The sequence below is a fragment of the Petaurus breviceps genome, unplaced genomic scaffold, assembly GCF_028583685.1.
Source record: "Petaurus breviceps papuanus isolate PSGF00001 unplaced genomic scaffold, PetGlider_PUasm1.0 37, whole genome shotgun sequence".
Taxonomy (NCBI): domain Eukaryota; kingdom Metazoa; phylum Chordata; class Mammalia; order Diprotodontia; family Petauridae; genus Petaurus; species Petaurus breviceps.
In genome coordinates, this window is record NW_027186296.1 from 16,542,390 (window position 1) to 16,559,910 (window position 17,521).

General features: G+C 37.2%; 1 protein-coding gene across 3 annotated transcripts in view; it reads left to right on the forward strand.

Annotated features, from left to right (window-relative positions):
- The window catches only part of SLC12A1 (solute carrier family 12 member 1), a 138,376-nt gene that overhangs the window by 82,249 nt on the left and 38,606 nt on the right, over positions 1-17,521 (forward strand). For all 3 annotated transcript variants that reach the window (XM_069097987.1, XM_069097985.1, XM_069097986.1), the window contains exons 19-20: positions 12,188-12,294; positions 15,645-15,727. In XM_069097987.1, coding sequence (XP_068954088.1) covers positions 12,188-12,294; positions 15,645-15,727 — 190 coding nt within the window. The remainder of the gene's footprint in view (positions 1-12,187; positions 12,295-15,644; positions 15,728-17,521) is intronic.

Here is a 17,521-nt window from a genome sequence, read left to right on the forward strand (position 1 = left end):
TCCTGACTCACTGTACTCCCTAGCAGCCTAATCAAGCTTCTCAAATGCTGAATAAGTACTGAAAGAAAAAAAAGCCACTGGATTTGGTGATAAGGTCATTGATAATCTCTGGAGGAGAAGTTTTAGTATAATTTGGATGGAGACACCACATGCATAGCACTCTACAGCTTTTTCTCCATGTTTTTGCATTGGCTATCCCTCACACCTGGAATGCATTCCCTTCTGCCTCATAAAATGCTTCACTGAGAGGGGAAAACAGAAGGAAAGAAGCATAAGTAAACAAAGAGAGAGAGAGAGAGAGAGAGAGAGAGAGAGAGAATTTAAATAAAAATCTCCAAACTAGGGAAAGGGAAGGTAAATAGGTGTCAGGGTTGGGGAAAGAGCCTGTGAGAATAGAATTGCATCAAAGTCATTTAGGAAAATCTAATTGCAGGAACAAAGTACTAACCTAAAAGAAGAAAGGATTTTTTTTAATCTTAGAAAAAAAGAAAGTCTATACCTAACACACACTCCAAAAGAACTACCTAATAACGAGATGTGACAAAAATAGTGTCAATAATCAAATTATTATTAAAAGGATTGGGCATACTTAGAATGGACTTACAAGTCCTTTTTGAGTTTGACAATATAAATACAATTAGCAGACAAATTCTACCAGAACAGGGACGTTCAAACTAGCCATTCCAAAGTAATACATTCTTACCCAGTGTTTAAGGTCTTGGAAACAACAGTATATGTGGTAGGTATTACAATGGTAAAGACCTTAGAAGGAAAGGTAGAACTACCTAGGAATGCTTCTAAGGACAATGTCTGGGAGCAGCTTAATAAAACTATTAAAGACGTATTAAAGATTACATAAATGTCCAGCCAGTACATGCAGCTGAAAATTTGTTAAACTAAACCACCCAATTAAAGACAATGACAAAGAAATACACAGAATGGATTTGGAAAACAAAAGAATAGCAGCAATTCTTGATACTCTAAATCAACGATTGAAAGTGAAAGCCAAGGGGTGGCTAGCTGGAGCAGTGAATAGAGCACCAGCCCTGGAGTCAGGAGGACCCAAGTTCAAACCCAGCCTCAGAGACTTAACACAAAAACTAGCCATCTGACCTTTGGCAAGTCACTTAATCCCAATTGCCCTCCAAAAACAAACAAAACAAAATTTAAAAGAAAGTAAAAACCAAAAAACTGGGGCAATAGAGTTAAAGCAATTCAAAGGACAAAATAAAAATGGAGCATCAATTTTTAAAAATCAGTCACTAAAAGTCTGAAAAGCAAAAAAATTAGAGGAGAGAACCACAAAATAGGAAGTGAAAAATTTCTTGCCACTTTAATCACAACAGCAAATAGCATTTATATAGCACTCTAAGGTTTGCCAAGCACTTTACATGTTTACTCTTTAATCGTTACCACAAATCCTCAATGTTTTTGTTCAGTCGTGTCCAACTCTTTGTAACCCCACTTAAGGTTACCTTGGCAAAGATGCTGGAGTGGCCTAATGGTTTGCCATTTCCTTCTCTGTCTCATTTTACGTACAAGGAAACTAGATTAAGTGACTTGCCCAGAGTCACACAGCTAATAAGTGTCTGATGCCAGATTTGAACTCATGAAGACAAGTCTTCCTGACTCTAGACCCAGCACACTATGCACTGCACCACCTAGCTGCCTCCAAATCCCTTGCTGTAGGGCATTATTATTAGATGAGGAAATAAAGTACAGAGGGGTAGTGACTTGCCAAGGGTCACAAGGCTATTAAGGATTTGAGACAAGATTTGAACTCAGGTCTTCATGGCCCCACGTCCTGTGCTCTACTCGCTGCTGGTCCATCTATATGATCAAAAGAAGTCCTACCCAAGAAAAAAGCACAACTTGGATGAGATTTGGAACAGTGACTTTGTGTATTCAAGGAAAGAATGGTTACTTCAAGGAGGTGATTAAAATTCTTGTTTGCCTAAAATAACTTGAAAGCAGAAGATCTGAATAAGATGCATAACTATTGCCTCAGATACTTCACAGAAGTGCATGAAAAACCAGCAAAGCACTTTACCATCTTCTCTTCTGATGCAAGTCTGTTCGCATCATTCCTCACAGAAGATATCACATTTTTATTACCAAAACATGAGAACACCAGTGGGCTATCCAAATACAGGCCAATTACATGGAAGGATGCTTTCTACACAGGATACACAGCTTGTTTCACTGAAATCTCTAAACATTTATAAGAAAATGATATACTGACTGAAGAGAAAAGGAGTGTGCCAGAAAGTCCCTGGGGTATAAAGGCAGACTCATTATCAATTCAATGATTAATGCATAAGATCCCCCACTTATGTTACCTTTACTTGGTTATCACAAAACCTTTAACTCATGGCTCAGCCATGTACAGAAAATACATAAACTAAGTTCTAGCATAATGAGAATATTAGAGTATTTAATATCCAGATGGAAAACACATCCCTTTTTTAAATATACCACCAACACAAGTCAAGAACAAACATTATATCATAAAGCATAGTTTCTTCCAGATTAATCCTTTGATTCAGCAGTCCCACTAGTGGGCATATACCCCAAGAAAGGAACAAAGATTTAACATATGCCAAACTATTGATAGACTAGCAATCTCTGTGGGAAGCAAATCAGAAACAAAGTGGATGCCTATTGATTGGAGGATGGCTAAGAATATTATGATATGTGAATATTATATGTTAATCAATATGAAACGTTAAAAATGAGGAATCCAGGAAGACATGGGAAGAATTGTATGGACTTATGCAGAACAGAACAACAAAAAGGATCAAAAGAAAAAAAAAATATATATATATATGATAACTACAACAATGTAAATGGAAAGATCACTAAAAGGAAACCAAACTCTGAGTAAATGAAAAATCAGTGAAGGTCCTGGATGGCAGATAATGAAACACATCATCCATCCTCTATCACTCTACAGCAAAGTGGAGGACTATTAAGATTAAATGTTATATACATTGTCAGATATGGTCAGTTTATCAGATATTGCTGCTTAAATATCTTTCATTCTCAAAGTTAGCATTGACCTGGAGGGAAGCTAGAAAATAATTGTGATATAAAGACAAAAGGCATCCAACAAAGTGTTTTTTTAAAAGGAAGAAAAGTTCTAACTGAAAATATTCCTGGCACATCCCTATTTTTGGCTTTCTGAATTTTTATATTCAAAGGAGTCAGAAGTCAGGACCATATCCAGATGCTGTAGATGCTAGTGCAGGCAGGATAGGAAGCATAAGGGAGAATGCAGACTCAAATGATGGTCTTAGAGATGAGGAATAAAGTGTTCTTAAAAACACTCCCTTTTTATTGCACCCAAAGAGAATGCACCAAGTCACTTACCCAAGAGGAATAATTTCTAAGGACCAGAAAAGCTATTACCTCCTAGTGATCCTGTCATCTCTTTTTTTTATTTTCCTAACCATGACAAAAATATGTCGATGTAAGGAAGCAGTGGCTCACTTTTTTTTTTTTTTTAGCAGCTCCTCTGTGAACTGTGCTGGGAAAAACAACATCCAGCCTAAAGCTGTTCATAAAGGGAGTTTGATATAGAAAGTCAGTTTCTGTCCCATTCATTAAAACACTATCTTGTAAAGTATTGTCTACTATCTTGTAAAGTATTGCTTACATTTAACATGTATACATTTTATTCTAACCTTTGCTTTTTCAGCAAGTAATCCTAACCCACAGAAGTAGCCTGCTACAGTGGCTAGAGGGCCAGGCTTCCTGGCAGAAAGAGCTAGATTCAAATCCTGCTTCCAATGGATGTTAACTGTGCAACTGTTATCTCAGTGCTCTAGGCCAGAGGCGTTAAACCTGAGTGTGGCCCAAACCAGATTAAAATGTAATTGGGAGATAGTTAACAAAATAAATATATAACAGAACATAGATTGTATTAATATGTGGTTTTCTAAGTAATTATGCAGCCTGCAAGAATCCTTATATGTGGTTTAGTGGCCTCAGTTTCTATTATGTTTGGTAGTACTACTCAAAAAAAGCTCTCAAAAACTCTAAGTTACAAATGTGTTTCTAATCTGTATCTGTAGAGGAAGTATCCACACTGGGAGTTTCCTATAGATGAATTCACAGGAATTCAAAACTACCCCTAAACAAACAAACAAATAAATGAAAAAAGAAATAAATAAATCCTAACTCTCAGAAATCTACTATCTGATTAGATAACTTGCAGGTTAGAGTGGGAAAATCTCAGGAGGATGGGGACAATGTAAGCTCCCTAAGGGCAGAAACTATTTTCTTTTCTCAATCTCCCCAGAGCCTGAAGATCGCATAGTAGATGATTAATAAATGTTTATTGAATTGAACTGAACTCACAAGGGAGAGTATAGCTCTATTTGTCCCCATTATCCCCATTAACTTTTTGTACTAGAAGTTATCTTAGGCTCTATAAACAGAAAGTACCTTCTGCAAGTTTATAATTTATAATCTAAAATGAATAACATGGATGAAGACAAAATGAGGAACAGACAACTGACATTCCCAGGTTCTGCATGAGTGGGGGCATGAGCCAGAGAGATTTTGTGATAGACCATCTACATGAGGATCTATTATGTCAAAACTCATTCCTCTTTACTGAATGACTTTGTGAATACTCTCCAGATGATAAGAAGATAGTGATGCTTTTCTGAATCCTTAATTCCCAGGCTCCAAGAATATCCATTTGAGTCTGCACTGTCCTTTTCATTTCCTGTCCCGCACAGAGAAACATTTCTGTCATCTGGATATGGTTCCAACTTGTCAATCTCCTGAAAATGTAAATTCACAAATCCAAGGTTAGGTGACACCCTTAGGAGTAAATATCAGCAATCTAGCCTTTTTTCTTTTAAAAAAATTATTTACATAGTTTGTCTTTAAATCACTATTAAATCCCAGGTTCACTCCAGATTGAAACCTTTCTTTTGATAAATAAAAAAAAAAAACAATTAAACAAAATCAGTTCCAGTGAATGAATCTGACAATGTTTACATCATTCTGTCCCAATAATCCGCCCCCCCCCCCCACTTCTCTGCTATAAGGAGGTAGGTGTACTTCATTGTCTCTTCTATGGAAATCTCATGGACAAATAAGGTACAAATGCTCCATGAAGCAGAGGAAGGGGTACTAATGAAAATGCCATCAAGAAGAAAAGCTGAAACAGAACAAGTCCATGCAGGAAAAAAAATAGAGAGAACCATGCTGGATGTGACAGTTAATTAGTCAATCAACAAATATTTATTATGTGCCAACTATTGTGCCAAGTTCTGGAGATACAAAGAAAACAGAGTCCTTGTTAGGAGAACACATTCTAATAGGGGAGAAAACATGTATACAACTACCTTTGAGCATACAAGATACAGCAAAAGTGGAATGGGGAAATGAGGACTGAAGGCAGTGAGGTGGTCAGATTTGTGCTTTAGGGAAATCACTTCGGCAGTTCAGTGGAGAATGGATTGGAGTTGAGGGAGGCAAGTCAGGGGGACCAGGGCTTGTACCAAGATGATGGCTGTGTAACATTTTTTGTCAGATCTATTCTCAAGCTATTTGAAAGTAGAGAGGACAGCAAATGCTTTTGAAAATGAAATCATAGATAATATTATTACTGAGGACATCGGTAACTAAAAATTCCTATGTGTACATGCTCATCTCTATGGAATTTGCATGAAAATGATCTGCCTCTATGTTAAGGGTACTCCAGATAAAAATAGGAAAAATAAACAGGTAGACTTCTGCAAATGATTTGTTGGGTTTTTTTTTGAGGAAGGCTTCATCTTCAGAGTCCTACAACTAGCTGAAAAGTGTAGAGAATACAAGAGGTGGATTTATTATTGATTGTTGAGATCATATAAGGTTCTTTTATGTATGTAACTACAGAAATGATTTTGTTCAATAGTCCTGATTATCATCAATAAGCATGGTATAAAATGGAGATATACTCTTGCCTAAGGTATCCATCACTGTCATGGAGAACGTCCTGCACAGTGTCAAAGCAAAAAGAGAGATTTCTTATAGATGGGGTAGAGTGGGAAGTCCTCCAGTCAAAATTGTACCAGTTGCATTAACTTCCTGAACTTCCATATTCTCCACCTTCATTCACCTCAACCACACACAGAAATGGTCACAACATTGATCTGGCCATCATCCCCCATAATTATAGCACCTCAATGATCCAGAATTCTGAAGTTCATCTCTATGACCTCCACAGCCATCTATTGTTCAATCTCTACTTTTATCTCACCTCTCCCAATCTCCATACTCCACTATAACCCCCAGTTCTCTATCCTTCCTTGTTTTCCAAAATTCATTACCCTTATTATAGTTACACTTCCCATCTCTCACAATATTTTTAAAAATTAATTAGTTTATTTTTAGTTTACAACATTCAGTTCCACAAACTTTTGAGTTTTTAATTTTCCCCTCTCCCTCCCCTCCCTGATTGTAAAAATCCTTTTCCAGTTTTCTGCTTCCTTTCTAATCTGGGCCGCACCAGTTTTGTTTATTACAAAAACTTTTCAATTTAATGTAATCAAAATTATCCATTTTGCATTTCATAATGTCCTCTAACTCTTGTTTGTTCACAAATTCTTCTATTCTCCATAAATCTGACAGGTAAACTATTCCTTACTTATAGTATCAGCCTTTGTATCTAAATCATACACCTATTTTGACTTTTTTTGGTATACGGTGTAAGATATTGGTCTATGCTCAGTTTCTGCCATACTATTTTCCAATTTTCCCAGCAGTTTTTGTCAAATAGTGAGTTCTCATCCCAGAAGTTGGAATCTTTGGGTTTATCAAATATTAGATTAATATAGTCATTGACTACTGTGTCTTGTGTACCAAACCTATTCCACTGATCCACTACTCTATTTCTTAGCCAGTACCAAGTAGTTTTGATGATTGCTGCTTTATAATACAATTTAAGATATGGTATAGGTAGGCCACCTTCCCTAGTATTTCTTTTCATTAATTCCCTTGATATTCTGGACCTTTTGTTCTTCCAGATACATTTTGTTATTAGTTTTTCTAGCTCTATAAAATAAATTTTAGTAGTTTGATTGGTATAGCACTGAATAAGTAAATTAGGCAGAATTTTCATTTTTATTATATTAGCTCAGCCTGCCCCACCAGCAGCTGATGTTGGGGGTTTTTTTTAGATATATTAGGTTTTATTGTATATGTGGAGACAAAAAAAATATTTTTATACGATGTTGGGTCATCACATATTACAGTACAAACTACATTCACACATACACAAATCTCTGAAAATAATTGGAACTTAAGTACCAATTTATTTGTTAAAAATGAGAAATTCTATCACGTACTTGATAAGGCTCTTAAATCATATCAACATTTATTTATATTTGGCATTTCATTGCAAAAGTTGGGGAAAGTGAATATGAAGAGAAATTATTGGATGGGAAAGCATGGTTCAGAAAGGAGGGATATAAGAGGTCTAAATGCTTCTATATTGGTAAAATTTTCTTTGAAAAAGAACTGACATGAATGTAATGGATTACTATTTTACTGCAAAATGTTGAAAGGGTTGGTTTTAGAGAAACATAGTAAGGCTTGTATGAACTAATGCAAAGTGAAGTGAGCAAAACCAGCAGAAAAATTAGTACAAGAATAACAATTATAGAGATAACTTTGAAAGACTTAAGAACTCTGATCCACACCATAACCAATCATATAACCAGAGGACTGATGATGAAGCAGGCTAATTACTTCTCAAAAGAAAGGTAATGGAGTCTCAGTGCAGAATGCCTATATATTTATGGACATCATCAATGCAGGAGACTGCTTTGTTTTACTTTGCATATTTATCATCATTTGGTTAGTCACAGAGCACCAAAAAGTCAAGTTTCCCACCCCTGGATCACAACTGAATTACAATTATCATCAGTTAACACCAAGCACCTTCTCAAAAGGGGAAGTGGAGAGTACAAAGGCCATCTACCCCTGCACTACAGCAAAGTTAAGATATCATCACAGCATTTAATGCCCAAAGAGAGGTCTTTTCTTTATCTTGACCCGATGCAAGTTCTCAGCAATCTCTGTTCCTGGGGAGACAAAGCTTAACAAAGCCACAATATACATTGCCAGTGTCATCAATTCACTCTGCCTGCAGAACAGTCTCAGGACCCCTGAAAAAATCAGCAAGACCCTCTTCCAGGATTTCTTATATTTGGGGTCCTGTTATTTTAAAAGATGATTTCCTCTCTATAGTCTCTTCTTATGCTTCTGTTGCTTCTTGTATCTTAAGGTCAAATTTTCTATTCAACTCTGGTTTGGATCTGTTTAATAGTATCTTGATTTCTCATAAAGTCACTAGCTTCCATTTGCTCCAATCTATGTAATTTGTTCTACTGGCAAACATGTTGAATTTTGAGCAACCCATTTTAAAGAGAAGAAGGGGGCGTATTCTGGGCAAGAGGCGTGGAAATTGGAGATGTACTTTGGAGGCCAGTTCGCCTTTACTCTTTTGAGAGGAAGGGAAGAGTCTGGAGGCTGGAACTGGGCTCTGAAGGATGGAAGAAGGGACATTAGAAAATTTCCAAAAAGGTAAAAATATTAGTATTTGTTAGAGAAGATATGTATAGATTTAAGGGTGTTTGAAAATAATGTTTAAACTTTAGGTGACCTCCAACCCCTAGTTTTTGGCTTAAGGTATTAATTTCTCTAATTATATGCTATTGCTTTTATGTTGTGACCAACCTATTTTAAGTTTGTATCACAGAATGAGAGATGGGACAAAGCAGTAAAGTTAAAGCTTTACAGTCAGAAATATCTATTTAACTTATCTTAGCACTTATGGTGGGGAATTAAGATGACAGAACCCTACTTCAGATTCACAGTATTATGAAGGAAATAAGACTGGAGATAGAGCAGTTAAGCTTTTTTATGAATCGCAACTTTTTTGAGTATATACTGATATTAAAAATTTGAGGTATACACCCATGACCCCAATGTATATATTTTTATGGATTATGCACATGTACTATGATATTAATGGGATTATAGCATTTAAGAGCTGGACAAGACCTTCATCTCCAATGAAGGAATGCATTTCACAACATTTCAATTACTGAAAAAAAATCGAATGTTTATATAGTGTTTTGTAGCAAATGCACATAATTTGCTCACTCAACTTTGCCTTTGCCTATGCCGACATAACCCCCACTTAATGCTAAGTCCAACACTCTTTCTCATATCGTTCCCACTATGCCATAGTTGAAGGTGAAGAATATAATCAATAGCAAAGGAAGACTACATACAGTAGTCAGTACCTTTCAGAACTCTTGCACTGACTATACTGTGACTGAAGTGGCTATTCAATTAATTTTCAGTTAATCCAAAACCCAGAGATCATCCCCAGCTATTTATAGTAAAGAATAGAAATGAGCTATGCCCTTCAATCCTTAATGCCATGTTCTTTCCACTATTATCAGTTACCAATGAGCACACTCAGGGAGACAAATGATTTGCCAATGCTATCCTACATGTTGGGCCAAGGCTCAACCTCAGGTTCACATCACAAATCCAATGCTCTTGCTGCTATAGAACATCTAGCCGTTAAAACTGAGCAACAAACTTTTTTTTGTTGAAAAAGGCAACAGAACACATGCTTGACATTTTGGGGTAAGGATTAACACTTTAAAAGAAAGTAAATACTTTAAAAATATTTACTGTAACAAATGGCTTCATTTCACTTTTATTTGCACTCTAATGTCATATTTACTCCCATGCCATAAGCTTTTGTTTCTTCAGTTGCTTCTGGGATATCTTTTTCTTTTGAGCAACCTCCTCTTCTGGTTTAGGAATAGTCCATTCCTTTTCAGTAAGTATCATCTCAATGTGGCAGGGAGAACTCACGTATGGGTTGATTCAACCACCAGCCCTGTAAGTACGCCGTCGCATTTTGGGAGCCTTGTTAACCTGGATATGCTCAATGACAAGAGAATCCAAGTCCAAACCCTTCAGTTCTGTATTACTCTCTAAATTTTTTAAGCATATGCAGCAAGAATTCAGCACTCTTTTTGGGCCACCGACCCTGTGTCTGACCCCATTGCTTAGCCGAGGCACACCTGCCAACTCCCCCATTATATCAACGGAAGGGAACACGTTGTTTCTTCAATGTGACATATTTCAAATACTTGGTCGCTTTTCGGATATGCATGCCCTTGATAGCTTGGGCTGTTTCACGGGTGTTCTTGAAGTGGACCTGGAGATTTGAACCCCTTGACTTACATGATTTTGTGGGGTTTTCTGGATCAGGAGAGTACCTCACCACTTTGAATGATTACCTAGGATGGCTCAAAGGAAGAGCGCAGCTGATGTTTTTCCAGTAATTTAGATCTGACTTTATTTGTGTGAAAAGTCTTTTGTAATTATGTTCGTATAGTTCCTGGGTTTGTTTTGCCGGTAGACTCCCAAATATTCTATAATGTCTATAGTAACTTTAAATGGAATTTCTCTTTCTATCTCTTGCTGTTGAGCTTTGTTAGTAATAATATAGAAATGCTGAGGATTTATGTGGATTTATTTTATATCCTGCAACTTTGTTAAATTTATTTATCATTTCAAGTAGTTTTTTACTTAATTTATCTAGGATTTTCTAAGTATATCATCATATAATCTGCAAAGAGTGATAGCTTTGTTTCTTGTTTTCATCTCTCACAATCTTGACTGTATTCAATTCAACCATATGTGTCCAGCTTTCTTTGAGTGTTTTCTCCTTTTGTCCTGTCATAAGACAGGACAGACTGCCAAACTTGAATCCCAGGTCATGGCCATCATCTGCCTTCTCTATTCCTACTCATATGTTGCTGAACACTCCTAGATAAAGTCACACAATTCTGCCAGATGGGTTTACCACAAATTTATGCTATCTAATCTCAACTGAGCCCTTGCTGATGTATAGCAATACTTTCATTTCCCCCTTATTATCATTCTATCACACTCTCCACCATGGCTATTCCAAACATTCGTGTCTCTCCTAAGACCTTCTTTGTTCCTCCTCCCAGAAGACATCTCCTACTTTACTGATAAAATAGAATCCATCCTTTTCTCTCCCATGCTGCACCTCCAAACTCCTCTTAATTCTGTTATGTCCTTATTTTTCTTTGATGAGGAGGTAAAACCTCCACTTGCCTAGGCTAACCCCTCCACTCATAATTGTCAATTTCATAAATAAGTATTATATTGTTAATAGATAGTAATAATGATTTCTGTTTGGGACACACTGAGTTGAAAATGTTAATGGGATATCCAGTTTGAGATATCTATCAGGCAGATGTATTGTGAGTGGATGTTGGGGAAGAGATTAGGGATGGGCAAGCAGATATGAGAGTCATATGCAAAGACGTGATAACTGAAACCATGGGAGCTTGATTCCAAGGGAAATAATAGAGAGGGAGAAGACAAGAGGGTCCAAACCAGAGTAGAGATGAATAAAGTTACTTCAAGTAGATCTACATTTAGACTAGAGAGATTCAAATTATTCTGATTAAGCTGAATGACAAATATATTTGCACATATTTCTATCACTCAAATCAACTTCAGAGTATTAGCTGATGGAACTAGTATTCAGGTCATGTAACCAAAAGGGAATTAAGTGTAGGTGTGGATACCAATGGGAAGATTTGGAATTGGTGTATACAGTGTGCTCAGTAGAGTAGATTTGATTCTGGAAATATGCCCCTCTTCCATTTCAACCCTTGCCACAGATTCATCTTTTAGTGGCCTTTCTGTGTCAGAAATCTAAAGATGAACCTCATTACTAGCGACATTACAGATGTTACAATTGGAAATGAGCTTGGTACCACTCTGTTACAATAAGCATGCCAGCCACTAAACCAACCCTCTCTTGATTTTAAATTATTGAACCATTTTAATGAGTGTTATGTCAGAAGAAATGCAAATGAATGCTAATTTAGAAAAGCTACATTTCTGTCATCTAAAAACCATTTATGGCTGAGATGATTTAGAACTAATCTTTCTATTTTATGCTTGGGTACGGGCATGAAGGACACACACTAAAATGTAATCTAATCTTCAAAATCTCTAAAACGTTACTTCAGTGATCTTTGGATCATTATTTTTCATTTGCTGCAGTGTTTTATATGTATGGTAAAGAGTGTCCATGTTTTTATGTACTATTTAGGCCTCGGGCTTGGGCAGAATGAAACCAAACACTATGGTGATTGGATTTAAAAAAAACTGGAGGAAAGCTCCCCCTGCAGAGATTGAGAACTATGTGGGAATTATACAGTAAGTGATGACTTTTAAATATATTCCTTTTTTTAAAAAAAGTAATAAAATCCTAATCAGGACAGTGCTAAGACATGCATGTGCCATGTTGAATTGTTTTTACCCCAAGAAAAACATAATCTGAAGATAATCTGGATTCTCTCTAAGACAAACAAAAAACAACTAATGAAAACATCATATATTCCCAAGTCCTAGAGGAGGTGAGAACTGTTCCTTTCATGCCACTTCAAACTTCAGCTTCAAAAAGTTTGAGTTTTTACCCAATATAACATATCTACAGAATTATCAAACAGATAACCTTGTCCATAAAAGAGGAATATTGACTATCTAAAGTTCAAATGTCAGCCCTAGCCCAGCCTCTGACTTCCTCTGAATCTGGAATGACTCACTTAATAGGTCTTTGCCTTAAGATCCCCTATGTAATAAGAAAGCTCCTAAATTCTGTCTCCTTCTGAAGGGTGCAAGTATTAGTGTAATGTAAACTGATTTGGGCATAGGATTTTTTTAATGTGATTATTATAGTATTGGTGGGATACGCCTAATGGAGTATTATTTCTCCCTATTATTATACCTTCATAATTGATGAAGTATATTAATCAGGTAAGAGCTCCATAGTATCAAATCTTATCATCACAAGATGCTACATGACAGTAACTTCCTATAATTTCTCACCTAAGTCAATACCAAAACCCGAGAACAGACCAAGTCAGCAGGGCTATCCAGAGATCCATTTCTCTAGAAGGCAAACATATAGAGACAGTACTCACTCCACTCTCATGGGCAGAGCTGACAGGAAGCCACATAATTCAAAAAGGGCATTAAACACCCCCCACCACCACCACCATGAGCTGCAGGGCCAAACCCAAGTCTTAGACCAAGTCCGAAGTCACCACTCCTCCACAGGGTTAACACGATGCTCTCCACATTCTGTGCCAGAAGAATTTCCGCAGTCAGTTTACAATCTCCAGTGTGAGTAAAGTGCTCACATTGTACTTTATAGACGGCCTCTGACTCTTCTCTCAGATGCCATCACTTGCTGGTGGCCCTATTTGGCACCTGCACTTCCCCACACCTATAAATTTCTTCCTGATAGTGACAGTCCCTGCTCTTACTCAAGGTGTACAGTGACCATAGCTCCCCAATTTCCCCATAGTTACTGATACTTCAGTGCTGGCAGCCAATGAAGTAAAAGGCCTGTTTTAAAAAACAAGAAACAAAAAGACTCTTTGGTTCAGTTGTCTGATTTGCACCAAAGAGCACATACTCCAGAAGTTCAAGAGAGGGAATATTTTTTTTCTCTCCTCTCCCAAAAGCTTATGGGAAATTAGCTGACTGCTTCTTATAGGTCCAGCCTAATTAATCATGGTCATAGTTTTGGGGGGTGGGGTTGGGTTTTTTTCCCCCTGGCTTTTATATCTAAGGAGGCTTTCACCATAAGGTAACAGGAAGCTAGAGTGTAGAGTATGCTCCAGCATCTTTCCTGGTCTAAGCCACCAAACTGAAAGGGTTCTTCTTGTTTTGTGTACCGTATGCTAGTGGCTAGGCAAGTCCTGTCCTTCTACTCTGTGCTAGAGGCTATGATAGAACCAGGCCATTTGTATAGAGAAGAGAGCCTTCTGTACATACTAAATATTTTTTAAACTAGTCCAATCCCTCATCCTCTCTGCTGGATTAGAAATCCAGATGATAATTATACTTGTGGCTATACATCGGCAGCCTGCACGTGAAATGACTTTAATAACATGCCTGTGAATTTTTTAACTGAGCATTTCATCCCTTGGTGAACTGAAAAATATAAGCTTAAGTTCTTCACCTTCTGAAATTAAATGCACCATTTACTTTGTCTGGACCTCATCCATTTTGGTTATTGCCTGTTATGAGGCACATCAATGACTTCTCTATCAACTAAAATCCCTGAGAACTGCTTAACAGCCCTGAGAGCATAAGTAATTTGCTCATGATCACAATCTAAGATATATCAGAGGCAAGACTTGAACCCAGCTCTTTCTGATGCCAAGACTAGACCTCTAGGGGCAGCTAGGTGGCACAGTAAATAGAGCACTGGACCTGGAATCATGAGGACCTGAATTCAAATCCAGCCTCAGATACTTAACACTAGCCATGTGACCTTGGGCAAGTCACTTAATCCCAATTGTCCTGCCTTCCCCCCCTCCAAAAAGTTAAAAAAAAAAAAAGAACTAGACCTCTAATCATTACACTATCCTTCCTCTCAATCTCACCTAACAAATATTTATTCAACAGAATAAGCTAAAAGAACCCATTAATCATTTCCTTGATTGAATCTCCCTCCCCAAAGTTGAAATCTGGGTGCCCCCTTCTGCTATCATGTCCCTGCTGCTGCTTCTATTACCTGAGTACCTACCTTTTTCGTAATATGCTAAGATCCTTTGCTTTTTATCCTGCTGCCCAAGGGGAACAGACAGTGTGGGATGATTCTCTGAGACATGTACTTGCCAGCAGAACCAGGGGTTAAATTTTCTCAGAAGTAAATTCTCATCCTGACTTTTCTTATCGGAAGGCTACTTTCTCCTGCAGACTCGGGTAGGTACACAGACAAGTAGAGATTCCCCAGAACTTTTTACTCCTCCCCAGGGAGCAGACAAATGTTCCGCCTTACAAAAGATTCCTGAAAGAGAAAACGGCACAGAATCTCACAAACCTAGAGAAACTGTCCTGAGGTTTTATCAGTAGGCACATTTAACCTTGCAGTCAATACAGTGCTGTTTATTGGTTCTCACTGCCATCTGGCAGTCAGCTAATGTATGACAAGGCTGGTCTCAACAAACATCATTTTGTCATATTTAGAGACCCTAGTGAGGACATCAACCACCAGCTGACAGTCTGAGACAGGGCAGAGCTTTGAAGTGTTTGTTGAAGCCCTGCACTGTGGCAGCTAGTAGGACCCAGGGACAGGTGGCCAAGCAGATTATTACACAATAGAGTCACAGAAACACAGAACCAAAAATGACAGAGCTGGAAAGAGCTGTATATTAGAGATCCTCAGAATGGTGCCTTCAATTTAGAAAGGAGGAGACTGAAGTTCAGAAAAAGATGCAAAATGATTTGCTCACTGACACACAGAGGCTAAATGGCACAGCTGGTATCTGAATCTGGATCTCATGATTCCCCATGCATTCTCCTCCCATCATGTATTATCTCTAAAGTACTTTCTAGTCTGAACATTCTCTGATCTTAAATATAGGAATGCTTTCCTTTTTTTTTTGGCTAATTTTTGAAGACCTAATTATTTGTGAAATTTTTTCAATGATATCAGCTTGAAATGTCCCTTCTAGGATACAACAATGATTTTATGTTGATTTTACTTTCAGTGATGCCTTCGACTTTGAGATTGGTGTGGTTATTGTCAGAATTAGCCAAGGATTTGACATCTCTCAAGTTCTACAGGTGCAAGGTAGGTACTATTTGTACTCAACTTTGCTTCTTAGATAGAAAATATATACAGACATCCCCCAAATATAATTTTTCTCTGTTGACCTGTAACTGTAACCCTGGTCCAGCTAAATGCTAGAAATATAAACAAAAGCAAACTATTCATCAGTTAGGAGAAAATTCCCCTCTACTGATGGCTTTACCCTGATTTCCTTATTCTTAAATGAGACCACTTACATTAAATGGCCCATGTTATAAGGCTAGCTATTGTTATCAAATACAAAAGCAGAGGTTCTTGACTTGGGGTCCTAAGCCCTTCAAGGGATCCCAAGATAGATTTCAGGGAATCCATGAACTTAGATTTGAGAAATATGTAGATAACTGTATCTCAATATGATGTTTCCATTGTAATCCTATATATTTTATTTTATGCATTTAAAACATTGTTCTTAGGAGGGGTTCATAGACTTCACCAGATTACCAAAGGGGTCCATGACATAAAAAGGTTAAGAAATCCTATAGTATTAGAAGCCTCATAGCATAGTAAATGAAAAGAGCCAGTCTCAGAATGAGGTTCTTGGTTCAAGTCTTACTTCTGACATAAAAGCTCTGTACTCTGGACAAGTCTCTAATTAACCTCTCACCTCTTCAAACAACTCTAAAAGACTATACATTGCTTTGTAGTTGCTGATCTCCATTGGCAGAAGGGATTTCTTCACTCCAGTAAAATAACTGAACTCCCAAAATAAATACATACATAAAGAATAACAGGGGCAGCTAGGTGGCACAGTGAATAGAGCCCCAGCCCTGGAGTCAGGAAGACCTGAGTTCAAATTCAGCCTTATACACTTAACATTTACTAGCCATGTGACCTCAGGCAAGTCACTTAACCCCAATTGCTCTGTCCTCCCCCCTCTAAAAAGAAAAAAATAAAAGAATAACAAAGCTTCAATATTGCAAATCTATTATTTTAGTGTGTGTACTCCTACCACTGGGACAGCTAAATGGTGTTTCCTGAGTTAAAATCTGGCCTCAGACACTTACTAACTATGTGACCCTAGACAAGTCACTTAACCCTATTTGCTTCAGTTTCCTCATCTGTAAAATGAGCTGGAGAAGGCAATGGCAAACCACACTAATATCTTTGCCAAGAAAACCCCAAATGGGGTCATGAAGAGTCAGACAAGACTGAAACATCTGAACAACAGCAATACTCCTTCCACTAATATAAATGAAAACCCTTCTGTGCCTTAATTGATGTGGTCTTCGAGAAGTTATTGTAAGGAAAAAATCCATTGCCCTGAAATATCTAACCTATCATCCATTCATACTCAGAGTCTTTATAGGCTAATAGGATCTGACTGATTTTAAGCTCTACTGACATGGCTTTTGATAAACTAGGATCTTCTCTATATCATAACCAATAATTAGAAGGGAAACTTTAGCAGTAGAATTGAAATAATAACAATGGTAGCAATAACTGAATTGTAAAGCAAGAATTATTAAAAATAAACATCATCAGTTAACTAATCAACTAAAGTAATTTCTGGAGACTGTTTCATAAAATAGAGATTAATCCATCTCTTGCAAGGAAAAAAAAACAATTTTGTTTTATGAGTCTACAATTTGGTTTGCAGCTAATATGGAAATGGGCCAAGATTGATCACATTGTGAAACAGTAATCTAAAGGAGCAGACAGAAACACTAATTCTGATTTGTGACTGCTGCTTTCCACTGAAAATACACTTTCTTTTTTATTCTTGAAGTACAAGCAAACCTTTAATACACAAAACAAAGACTCTGACCTCTGCAACCC